At 24.7% G+C, this 13461-nt stretch overlaps 2 protein-coding genes across 5 annotated transcripts in view; one reads left to right on the forward strand and one right to left on the reverse strand.

Annotated features, from left to right (window-relative positions):
- Positions 1 to 6: 6 nt before the first annotated feature.
- LOC126907219 (probable RNA-binding protein EIF1AD) lies at positions 7 to 450 on the forward strand. Its single transcript, XM_050688333.1, has one exon. The coding sequence runs from the start codon at positions 7 to 9 to the stop codon at positions 448 to 450; it is 444 nt and encodes a 147-aa protein (XP_050544290.1).
- A 2431-nt stretch (positions 451 to 2881) lies between these two features.
- The window catches only part of LOC126908510 (proline dehydrogenase 1, mitochondrial-like), a 14820-nt gene continuing 4240 nt past the window's right edge, over positions 2882 to 13461 (reverse strand). The window contains exons 2-12 of one of the 4 annotated variants that reach the window (XR_007704778.1): positions 12386 to 12594; positions 11692 to 11744; positions 10239 to 10397; positions 7153 to 7217; positions 4929 to 5104; positions 4696 to 4870; positions 4379 to 4621; positions 4084 to 4283; positions 3813 to 3926; positions 3646 to 3734; positions 3557 to 3575 (exon numbers count right to left, since the gene is read on the reverse strand). Coding sequence is in view for 3 of the 4 variants with exons in the window: in XM_050690648.1 (XP_050546605.1) it covers positions 3370 to 3575; positions 3646 to 3734; positions 4084 to 4283; positions 4379 to 4621; positions 4696 to 4870; positions 4929 to 5104; positions 7153 to 7217; positions 10239 to 10397; positions 11692 to 11744; positions 12386 to 12594 (1575 nt within the window). In the remaining variant the exon portion in view is untranslated. Of the gene's footprint in view, positions 3576 to 3645; positions 3735 to 3812; positions 4021 to 4083; positions 4284 to 4378; positions 4622 to 4695; positions 4871 to 4928; positions 5105 to 7152; positions 7218 to 7271; positions 7372 to 10238; positions 10398 to 11691; positions 11745 to 12385; positions 12595 to 13461 lie in introns of those variants that run through there. The other 3 variants (XM_050690648.1, XM_050690650.1, XM_050690651.1) reach the window with 3 other exon arrangements.

A 13461-nucleotide genomic window follows, 5' to 3' on the forward strand; every position in this document is an offset into this window, starting at 1 on the left:
TACAGAATGTCTAAAGCTACTAAACGTAAGCATGTTCAAAAAGAAATGCTCAATTCTAATTGGGCAGGTCCTACTGGTGATCAACGTTTAGTAAGGATAATTGCTGGACGTGGAAATAATCTTCATGAAGTTTGTTCAATAGATGACAATGAAATATTTTTAGTTTCAATGCCAGCTAAATTTAGACGAAATGTTTGGGTTAAACGTGATGATTATGTTGTAATAGAACCAATTTCTGAGGGTGATAAAGTACGAGGAGAAATAGTACGAGTATTAACTAAAGAAGATGTTAAAATATTTAAACAAAAAGGATGGGGGAAGAAAAATGATGATGATGAAATAACTCCCAATACTAACCGACCTATTGTAACTACCATTAGCGACTTGAGTAGTACTGACACTGACACTGATCATGATGATCCATCTGAAGACACAGATTATTCATCATAAATAAATAAGGGCTAATTCTTCTCTATGTGCTAAACAAAGACTATTCTATTAAATATTTTGTGATTTATGTATTAAGTGTAGTATAAAAGATATTTACAAATTTAAGTAATTATTTATTTATAATAATTTTAAGTATTCTGAAATAAAATGTTCAAAATAATTATAATAGATATTTAGTTAATTATTTTTAATTAAAATAAAGTAAGTGCTAGTCAATTTTCTCATGTTCAGTAAAAACGACTTGGGGGGAAAAATTATAATTTTTCACCTATAACAATGAATAGAGCACAAAAATATTTAGATTTTGTTTTGTTGAATACTCTTAGTATTATTGATGATAATAGTTGTCTTTAATAAGTAGAAATTTAATTATGTTTTAATAATTGATTAATTATTAGGTACAACAAGCATATGCCTACTTATAAAAATTTTGGAATTTATAATTTATGTCGTTTGTATAAATCATCAAAGAATTTTTCCATAAATCAATGTTGATATTATTTATTTTTTACTTTAAATTTAAATAAAGTTTTGAAAATTTGACCGATTATTGCAATATTTTTATTGATAATACTTAAAACATTTGTATTGCCAACGACATACTTTTTTCAAAAATCTTATCAATTTTTTTTCTTCAATTTTTGATAATGTATCAAAAAACCAGTTTTCTTTAAAACTACATAAAGTAAAAGCTAATACAATGTATTTTTAGATGAAAAATTAATAACTACCGATATTTTGTTTCCTAAGAGTTATTCGGTATTAAAGCTAAATATGGCCGGATTTCTAGTTTATTGCATAATGGAATACTCGCATTATTTAAGTTGTTCCAAATTAAAATCTGTTTAATGTGTAATTTACGATTAAATAAAAAAAAATTTCAAGTAACTTATGCTCTATGACTAATCGGTATACTAAGTCAAAAAAATTTTTATTTGATACACAATATGTATAGAAGAGTTCAGTTTAGTATAAATACCAAAAAAAAAAGGCAAAGTAAAAACAACCTATTAGTAAAATTACCTTATCTGACATAATATAAACATAAAACTTATTTTTTTTTCCATAAGGAATAATTTATGTTGCTGACACCATTTCATAAGAGCGGAAATAGGAAAGGGTAGATTATTCGTTAATATATCACTGTGATCAGAATAACAACTAAAAAAAACTTTTTTATGTATAAAATAAAAAAATCAATTTTTTTCAAAGATTCACTGGTAAAAATTACAATATTTGATATGATATATTAGAGCTTAATTAATAAAACCTTCTTAAAAAATTACTATTTTATTCTTGCTGATGCATTGTAAAAAAATTAAATGTGTCAAGTTTATTTACTATTTTTGCAGAAAAGCGATATTCATTACAATAGCGTATTTAGACACTTTGTTTAGGGGGTCTAGATAGGTTTTAGAATATAATGTAGTGGGAAGGTTTATTACTCCACTACCTCTGTTTCTATGATTTTATGTCCAGAGGGAATCTAGACACCATGCCCTCTGTAAACATTCTTATTTTGTTATGCAATTTTCAATAATGGGTTAAAAACATGTCCATATGAGTGTGTTAATTTGAAATATATATAGACTCAACTTATAGAAAATAAACATGAACACCTTAGTTGTTATTTTGTATGATATTAACGTTTTTGTACGTTAATTTTTTCAATATTTTTATAAACAGAAAAGTTATTACATGAAAATGCAAAATTTTGCAATGAGAGTAAATTAAAAAAGTTTTTATTGCTCTGTCTTTAAAAAGAATAAATTAAAAATTTTTTCAATACAACAAGGATGAAATATTAACCCACAGAAAGTAGATATATTATTGATGAAATTCGATATCTAGTTCCTAGTGAATATCGTTACCAAACTGCTCTTGCTCTGCATATAACAAATTTATTAGTCAGAGCATTTTGTGTGAAAAAGTTAGGCATGACTGATTTACCTCAATCTGTAGCATTTTTTAGTTCTGTAGAAGTAGATACTGCACTGAGGAAAGATGCGACAAATGACTGTATTACTCCTTCTAATCCTTATGGATTATCAAAAGCTTATGGAATTCCTCTTGGTGAATCAGTAAATATAATACAAGCTATTGAACTATCTGGTGGTAATATTGGTGTGTTTAAAAATAAAAAGTGAAGAAAACTATAATTCTAAGGACATAAATTTTCTTATTATATGTTGTAATTTTGATATATTCAAGCTAAATATTTTAAAACAAATTTTAGTTTGGAGGCTGTGATACCATCATGGTCATTAAAAAAAAATTAAGCTTTTAAATTTTTGTCAAAAGAGTTATTAATAATTTTATTAATAATAATAATATTACATCTAAAGAATGACAACAAAATTTTACAAACATTAAAATTTAACAATACACGTTATCACTTTAACAGGCAATACTAAGCCTTTTTTGGTATAATATCAGAACAGAATAATAGTAGCATATATATATATATATAATTTAGGTAAACTATTTTATTTCACATATCTTTCAAAGTATACAATTATGAATTTTCTAATAATTGTATTAATGGTTTACTTATTACATTTATTATTTTTAACTTAAACAATTAATTTCTTTAACAAAATGTCTTCTAATAAAAAAAGGGCGGAATAAATTTAAAGCATAGTGAACTGTCAACCAATAATAATACTTTTCAAAGGAAACAAATAGTGTAGGAACTATTGTCTTTTAGATAAAATTTAAGTACATTCTATATATTTTAAGTAAAACGAGATTCAGAAATAGCAAATTAATTAAAGTAAATGCTTTTATATATACACATAAAAACACATACTGGTTCAATACTTTTTCTTAAAGAAACGAGAACATAGCATAATTTGTCATTACTATAAAATTAGTAAGATTCACATTTATTCTAGAGAAAGTGAAAATTTTCAGAGAATTTTAAACTGGTGTGAAATTGCCATTAGGTTTGTAAAAGAATTGTCCACGCATTATTCGCCTAAAAAGTTCTTGTCTCAATAATTTTTTTTCTTTTGCTAGTTTTTTCAAGACACCTTTGTTCTCCATAGCTCGACGAGATAGATATGGAAGCACTTCATTCACTGGTCCATAGGGTATGTACTTATAAGCTGAATATCCAGCTTGACCTACGTTTTTATTTAAAAATAATTTAATAAAAAATATTTTCTAACAAACGATATAGTAATTAAAACATACCAAGAGGAAAAGTGATAAAATCACACATTCCAAGTAACTGTCCAAAACATATCACTTTGTCTTCAGGAGAGATTCCGATTTCTTTCATTCTAATTAGAGAAAAAATAATTAAAATAAACATGTTTATAAAAAAATATATATTTAGGTGTTTTATAAATAACAAGTACTGTGTTTTGTTTTATTGTATTGATAATTCCAATCCATATTATAACTTTTGATATGCCAATTTTGGTTACTTGAATTTCATATTGTATGAATATATTAGACACTATTCTGTGTCTCTGTAAAATTTACATATATAAAACACAAAAACGCTAATCTAACCCTATCCAATCTTGTTTTTACACGTTCTCTTCTAATTAATGTAAGAGACACCTGAAGTATACTTCACTTAATTTTAATTTTATTGAGGAATAAATAATAAAATTAAGCACTTACTTGGAAATTGCAAAACGAACTGTATCTTCATTATGAGAAGCAACCATTATACCAATTTTATTTGGACTTTTACCTTTGTCTTTAAGATCTTTTATACGTGTCAAACATTCAGTTAAAGTATTATGATACATCTGAGTAGTTGCTTCATATGAAGGATTAGTAGGATCAGCATAACCTAATGCAGCAGCTCTTGCTCTTTCCTAAAATTAAATTTTTTTTTCCATTTCATTGAATTAATAAAAAGAAAATATTTAATAAAAGAATTAGTTTAAATTGATTAAATAAAAATTATTACTTGATCAATATAGGCACCTCGTACAAGTTTTGCACCAAAGTAAAACTTTTGTCTTTCAGCTTGATTAAGATCAGTCTTAACTTCATTGAGTGTTTCTTTTAGGTAACATTGGTATGTATTAAATACTATAGCTTTTTCAGTATTATATTTTTGCATTAGTTCAAGAGTCAATCTTGAAATAGCAGGTTGAAAGTATGTTTGCTCAGCATCCACCATGAGACGAACATCTAAATCTCTAGCAGTCTAAAATAAGTCATATAGTAATAATTATACTCAGTTATAAAAATTGAGTAATAGTGAGACATTTATAGATATACTTGAACTAATGTGTTGAGCCGGTGAACCATGTTTCGGAACATTTCTTCTTCTTTCTTGGATAGTTGAGATAATAGTCTGACCATTCGACCTTCTTTCAAACATGGTACACGAAAAGAATCACTGAGTTCAGAATTTTCATCTAGTAAACCACTCCATGGAAACAGATGTATAACACTAAAAAAATAATTTATTTAAATAAAAATTAAAAAATTAACATCCAAATTCATTATACCCTTGACTGTCTTTGGTAACTTTTTCCAAAAACTTTTTTGTATCTTTAATGCCAGCTTCAAATAGACGTTTTTCTAATTCTTCAAGAGTTAAATCTTGACCGATAACATTTCCTTTGCCACCCATTAACTCACTCGCTAATGAACGAGCTCTCATAATCACTTCTGATAATTGTAGCTAAAAAAAATAAACAATTCAATACATAAAAACCATTTCATAAATTATATTTAAACATTATTTTTGATATGATATAATGTGAGATGATAACCTTGCTGAAACTTAACACAATAATAATAATAATAATAATAATAAATTATTATAAGAACCTATATAATTGATGTAGACAGGGATCATGTCCCTTTTATTGACAGCAATATTAATTATCAAAATGAATTAATGGGCAAAAAAAGGTCTAAAATATGGATTTTTTTAGAGTTTTTTGACTATGATTCTTCATTTTTAAGAAATCTTGGAGGCATATTCTTAAAACAATGATAAATTATATAATGTTTGATAAATTAATTAATCAATCGAGGTGTATTCTTAAATAATGGTATTAATTTAACGAATGAAAATCATTCGATATTTTGTCTATTGAATAAAACTTAGTGATAAAAATTAAATGAATATTTTTAATGTTTTATCATAAGTAAGATTTTTATTAACTAAACATAAAAATGTATAATATATGTGAATAATAAATAAATATATATCATTAATAAACAAAATTAAAAACTTAATTTTTGGATAATCAGCGCGAAAGAGTTTTTTTATGCATATAACGTGGTAGGTCAAACTAGCGTTGACGTGGCGACTCTTTCCACTCGGCTCGACAATAATACGTAAAATAAAAATGTTAAACGGCCATATAAAGATAATAAAAATTTCGATTAAAAATAGAACAAAAAAAGAAAATTTATAATTTTTTTTTAGGAATTGACGTACAAATGTATCAAAAATAAGTATCACGAAGCATATTTCCTTAAACCCTGCATCAAATCCTCCATTGGTGCATGTAAATGAATTTTTTTTAGTAAATATAAAATTTGTATTTATTTATCACAAACCGAATAAAAAATCCAGCACAGGTGGATCGCGGCACAGTGGTGACGTGGAATAGTTGGATTAAGTATAATAATATCTCAGTGATTAAAATCACTATCAAAAAAAAAAAAACGCTTCGATGCAAATCTTTAGATAGTGTTTAATTTTAATTGGTGGATTATTCCAAAAACTACATGATCTGCTATTTTCTTATTAATATCCTGAATGAAAAAGGGATTATTAAAAAATATTATTTCTCATAAAAAAATTGTGTTGATCCATTCACTTTCAATAAGTTATAGCATTATAAAGTTAAAAATGTAAAAAATAAAATCAAGAATATTCACACAAAAATAGCATTCGGTAGCCATTTTCACCATGAAGACAAGTCCAGATGTCAAATTTCTTTTTTCAATAATAAAGTATGTATTGTATGTATGTATTACATACATACAAATCTTTAATATAAGATACATAAAAAAGTGTCAGACCTTCCGGAACACTTTCAAAAGTTAATTTTTTTGTGAAAAAGTTGTCATTTTAAATCCCCCTCTATGGGCAGGTAAAGGGTTAAATTTATAAAAAAAATATACCAAATGATAGGTAAAGACATCAAGCATCTATAAAAAAAATTATATTAATATGTTCATTTTTGAAAAAGTTACGGCAGTTTTTAGTAAAAAAAATTGAAAAAATTTCGAAAATTAGCGATTATTTATACAGTAAAATAGAAGTTATAAGCACAATATATATTTATATACTTCATTGATTAATAACTCACAAAATTATAATTACAAAAATTATACAAAAATAATGTACTAAATAATATGTTTAATGATTTTGTTTGTTAATTAAGGTGTTTACGCTTTTCAATATTTTTGTACAAATTGTAATTTTTTCTCATTATAATATATAATTGTTTTTTTTTTTATAAAATACCACTTGTCTTTTATTGTTTTTTAAAATACGTATTATACATAATAATACGTATAATTGTATTATATAATTTACATCACGGTGTCTAATTATTAATTAATTTAAATCTATTTTAACAACTATAATACAATGATTATATAATATATATATATATGCGGAACATTTTTTAAAAACTATTTTCTTAGATTTATATGTAATTACGTGAGTAAATTTTTTGTTTTATTTTAAAAATAAAGAATGTTTACCAAAAGTTGAGGACGTCCGAGAGCTGTTAGTTTAATTGCTGTGATTCCTGTACCATAAGTGGCCCCTAATAAAAATATTAAAATATTATATTCATCGTTAATTACTATTTAATATTTACTAAATAAATCATCAGTCATATTTTCTTTACATTTATGTAAAAAAAAAAAAATCGATAAATTAACTAATCAATAGTTTTTTTAACAATAACAAAGGAAGTGCAAAAATCAACCATGCTCTAAGAATGTTTGTTTAAAATAGAGAATTTTTCGGTTATTGATAAGAGAAAACACGTGTTTCTATAAACGAGCTAGTAGTTAGGCAATTTTTTTATTCTAGGCATCTATATACAAGGCGATCAAAATCTGATACATTTATTTTCTCGAAAACTATTGAAAATTTTGAAGTTTTGTAAAAAGAAAAATTATTTGGTTAAAAATACTCTACAATAAGATTATAGTAAACAACATTTTTTTTTTATCCCTTCAGGGTTAAAACACCTGAAATTTAATTTGAACCCCTAGTTTTAATTTAATGATATTAAACCGGGTTCTCACAAATGGTGTACTTGACAAGTACACCAGTCGTGGGATTTAAAAGAAAAAATTATAAATAATTTCATCTGTTATGAAATGTCTAAGTTAAGTGATTTTATTTTAATGGTATTCATTTTTCTATGCTATCACATTAAAAACACATTTTTATTGATTAAGATATGATACCTAAGATAGCAGAATAGAATGTTAAGATAACAAAAGTTTTCTTGATAAATGCCATAATAAGTAATTTATGGGTTATCGAAACGGATTATTGCTTCTACTGATATTATAAAACTAAATCAATAATAAATTTTTACTTGAAATCCAAATCGTCTAACAATCTTAAAACGTTAACGGTTGACTGGATAAAAAATATATACGAACAAAATGATTTGCAACTTTTTTCTATCATGTTACGAAAATTAACAATGAGAGTTTCCATTTAAAAAAATTAAATTTAAGGATTTTTATCCCTTACGGAATGAAAAAGTATTTAACTATGTATTATTAGTTTTTACAGCTAAATTTTCTTAACAAAAATTAAAAATGTTAATAGTTTCTGAGAAAATGATTGTCTTGCCAAATTTTGATCTTCCTATATAGACACCATGCATTTATGAAACATTGATACATAGTAAAAGATATTTGCGTAACTCCTGAGATCAAATTACATATGCAGTATACAAATATTTTCTAAAACTTAAAATAATTCTAAAACGAAGAGTTTTTTCAAACTTTTGTTCAGAATAAAAAGCAAATACGATACTCTTTTTTTTTTTTTTTTGTAATTGATTTTTGAAGTATCTCATCGTAGTTATTATTTTATATTGAATAATATTGTTCATTTACACTTTTTCATAAGATAGCTATTTTTAAGCTATGGATGTTTTTGTAAAACGTCCCTTTAGATTATCGTGTATTTTGATCACAGTATACTTTATAAGAGTGTCAACTTAATTTCTCAAATGGTAACACGCATAATTAACTTGCATATTTAATAGATAATGATGTAGTTAAGAAAACGACAAACAACTTGTAAACCAGTATTTCGGAAATTATTTACATGTTTATATCTAATAGGAAAAAGAGTATTACATTGTTTAGATTACGTGCAATTAGTTTAATTTAACTCTTCTAATCATTACTTAAAATTATTAATAACTTAAATATGCTAGTTTATTATGCATGTAGCCATTTGAGAAATTAAAGTTGACACTTTTATAAAGTATAATAAGACATGAATATAAAAAATACTTTATGATTATTAATTCAAGAGATATATTGAACTAAAAAAAACAAAAAAAATAATAATTCATACATTTTTTTTGATTAATTAAATTTTTCAGAATAAGTAATCATCCTGTATAAATTTTTTAAATATTGAACATAAAATAAATTTTTTTTATGGATTAATCTATATCTAAGTAATAAATAAGAAAATGAAAAAAATATATAATACGTTTTTATGTATTTTAAATTATTTATACTTTCATTTACAATGATATTTATTATGACGTGATGGACAGTTGGTTAGTCTTTTCGAATTCTATTATTAAACCTGTGCGTTTAAAGAAAATAAAACTTGGCCAAATTTAACAATGTTATGGTTCTATGTTTTATACGTAATGTATGTAAGACAACTAAAATTTTAAACGCTGACAGTTAGTTAAGTAGTTTATTTATTATGAGCATAGCTTTAGAAATTTGTCTGTGGGAGTTAATTTTGGATAATGATTAAGTGGAATTTTCTCTATCACATTGCTTTTTCTACCTCTCTACTCGAAAATTCTATTTATTTGTGGGGGCTACAAATGTTTCTGATTGAAACCCCCACAGACCCCATGCAATCTACGCTAATGTTACTTAATACGTATTTATAACAACTTACGTCTATTACACTTAATATAATACATAAATACCGCTGTTTGTACGACTTATAAAATCAATGTATTGATTCATTCAAATATTAGTTGAATAATTTTTTGATTATTATTTAACAATTATATGTAACATTTTTTAAGTTTTCAAGTATTTTAAGATTATTGATAAAAATTATATCAAGTTAACACGATGAAAATATGCAAAAACTAGAACACAAGTGAAAAACATTTTTTTTTTTAGAAATTGTATAAAAAATATATTAGAATTAGTGTAAATGACTTTAAAAAAAAGTTGATATTTTTGGTCATATGATATAGACATTGAGATTTTAGGGTCGTTTCTGGCGTAATTTAAACGTTAGAGTTCAAAATTGATTTCGTTACCAAATATTTTAATTCAACTGTAGTTGAGAAGTGATACTACAAATAAGTGATTTATATTATATCCTATAGATCTGAATTAGGTCGTTATTCGGATTCGCATATATGAAATTACCATACTCCACAATAATAATTATTTTTACATAAAAATATTTTGAATGCGCACAAGTGTTTCAAATTTTTTAATTAACTCTTCTAAATATGGACCAAGAAATTTTATTTAAAAATAATATATTTTGGTATTGTAGTTTTTTTAACTTATTTTTGATATATGTAATAGACTCTTACCAGCCACAGCGTGTAAACAATCTTGAAATACTTCTACATTACGTTCGCAAGTAGCTTCATTCAAATAAAAGTAAGTACGAGCACTTTGAACTTTGTATCGTCTGTCGGCAAAATTTTTGTCAACGTGATATTGAGGAAGTGATCCTCCGACTTTTTGTTCTGAAACATAATTTAAACTAATATAATACTTTTAAATGATAAATGTTGATCACTAGTAGTTTTATTTCAAACTAAAAATATATTATAATATATTAAATGGAAACGTTTAAACTCGAAAAGCTACAAAAAATACGCAAAATGGAATATAAAAATGACCTAACATACAATTTGACTAAAAACTTAGTAAGGGTTTTTTGATCTAATCAAAAATTTGATAGCTTTTAGTTAGAAATAATATTGATTTAGTTTAAAATGTATCTGGTCTATTCAAAATAATGATTGGTTTATTAATTTTGATGTAGTTCTCTTATTCTGGTTATTCCCATAAATATAACAATTGGTTTTCTTAAAGACTGGCTAGTGGAACAGATTAAAATAAATAATTTAATAAATTCAACAAAGTTATGTATGAGTTATAATGTTTTTAAATTTTAAGAGCAATTTCAGAAAACGGCAATGGGAAATTCGTAATCACTCTTTTTAGCAAAAGTTTTCATGTGTAGCATTGAAACAAATCTAAAAAATACTTATATTTCTACAAATTTAGATTAGGTATGTGGATGACATTTTTGCGATAATGAACAATGATTTTTATACGGAAGTCTCTTTACAATATTTAAATCTTTTTTAATAACTTAACATTTTTATACCTAGTCAGGAAGAATGCGGGCGAGAAATCTTCGTTTAAACTGAATAGTGCGTATCTCATTTTTTCTAGGTTTTCAGGACGTTAAAAAATCAATTTGAATTATACACGTCTTAGTGTAAGAGGTGATTTAATTTTGATAATTATCAATAGAACTTACAAAAAAATTTGTAAATAACAACTTTTCAGATAAATTTTTATCATTATTGATAAAAATCTAATTTTGTAAATGTTGAGGTACGTACTGTTCTAGTATAAGCGATTAAATGTCTAGTAATAAAAATAACATAAAGAGCGTCTAACCTCCAATCTAATTTAAAATTTTTAAAATGTTGCCATTTAAAAATAATAATGTTGACAAACTCATTATGAACCAGAACTGTATTTGATGATTGATAAAGTAATCTGAAGTAAACGTGAGCACTCTTTTCAATCGAATATGATTTATATGATTTAATATATGGTAGTCATAAACAATTCTTAGACTGCAATGTTTATTTAATTTAGAAATGAATATTATAAATTTTACCATCTTATTCATTATGTCATTTATTGATTTGTTAAATGAAAAATATTATTAATACAAGAGTGAAAATGGAAATTTATAATTTAATTCTATATTATTTATATTATAAATAACATATTAACCTTCACTTTGAGCAGTTTTTTTCTCCAGTTTTTGAACCTCTGATAAACTTGACCTAAAAATAACGAATATCAAAAAATCAGTCATGAAATAAGAAAACAAATGATTTCGTGCACATTTAAAAATAAAACAATAATAATAAGCTACATTATTAGTATATTCAGGCAGATTAATGATTTGTATATAGACAATTATAACGTCAGTTATTGAAATATATGATTAATTTTTTTGTTTGTAAGCTATAAGTAAAACGACATTTTTTATAATAAGAAAACTGTTTTTATGTTAACATTAGTTTCTAAAAACTTATAAGGGCATCCAAAAAATCAAATTAATTTTTTTTCGTGTCTAATGATCATACGGTATTCTCCATTATAGTATTATTTTAATTTTTCATATAAAAAACTTATCTACTTTTCCTGGTAATGGACAAATCTACTATTTCAGAGTATTCATAATTAAGAAATAAATTCTCTAGAGAATCCAGAAATGGTTTTATATGATTCAAAATTTAAAAAAAATAATAGATAATTCACGTATTAGCAGGATAAATTTTAATTGAATATTATCAGTGAATAGTCAATGAAATGTTATTTAAAAATTAACTTAACTTAATTTAGAATTAATAGCATTAAACTATTAAAATAATAATAATAATTTAATGTGAGGATAAATTAACTATTTATTTACACTTACTCAACTTCTCTTTTTTCTGCTTCTTCTTGACTTAGGTCTTCTTCTACTGAGTAGTCTAAAATTGGTTTGACACCGAATGATCTTAATCTTTTTAATGTTGGAACTATACGGTACTGATCTTCACCAGCTACAAAATGGCCATAAAATGTCAATTTCATAATAAGTGCAAATAGTTTTTCTCCAAAAACATTTTTACATATTTTCATAAGCTGAAAAACATAAGCATAAATGTTTATAAATGTATGATTTTTAAAACGAATGTTTATCGAGTTACAAATTATAATAACTCGCTATTACTGAAATTCTATGTTCAAGTCCTCAAACAGTGTTACTAGTTCTATAAAACGCTGCGACGCAAATCTGTTAAATTTCATAATTTACAATTTCTATGAATTTAAATTACACTCAAATATTAAATAATTTTTAAATTAATTGCCTTAATGATAATAACGTTATTTTTTTTTTTTTTTGCTTTGTCAGCCAATTGCACATAGTAGAAAAATCGTTCGGCACAATTATTTTTTTAATATTGTATAATTACACAACGAATGCTTCAATTTTATATTGGTTAGAAGTTTTCAAGTTTTTGGAACATTTTCAAAAATGAAAAAAAAAAAACCCAGCACAGTGGGGTCGCGGCATAGTGGGGACGTTGCATAGTTGGGTCCAGTATAGATTTAATCTGACAGTGATTAAAATCACTATCATAAGAAACGCTTCGATGCAAATCAGTAGATAGTGTTTAATTCTAAGAAATTGGTGGATAATTACAAAAGCTACATTATCTGCTAGTTTCTTATTAATACCCTGATTAAGATAAAGTATGTCGAATGAAAAAGGGATTATTAAAAAATATTATTTCTCATAAAAAAATTGTGTTGATTCATACACTTTTCAATGAGTTATAGCATTATAAAATTAAAAATGTAACCAACCCAACCCAACATATCAACTCCTATTTCCTTAATTATATCCAGCTTAGTAATTCTTTTAATTATATATTATACAATTTTTATAATTAATTATTTTCAAATTATTATCGATTTTTAATATGTTAAAAGTAATCATTTTGAACC

Source organism: Daktulosphaira vitifoliae, unplaced genomic scaffold, assembly GCF_025091365.1.
Source record: "Daktulosphaira vitifoliae isolate Bord-2020 unplaced genomic scaffold, ASM2509136v1 Scaffold_5, whole genome shotgun sequence".
NCBI lineage: Eukaryota > Metazoa > Arthropoda > Insecta > Hemiptera > Phylloxeridae > Daktulosphaira > Daktulosphaira vitifoliae.

Excerpts from the sequence above, each read along its gene's own strand:
- LOC126907219 (XM_050688333.1), top strand. The coding sequence starts at position 7 with ATGTCTAAAGCTACTAAACGTAAGCATGTTCAAAAAGAAATGCTCAAT.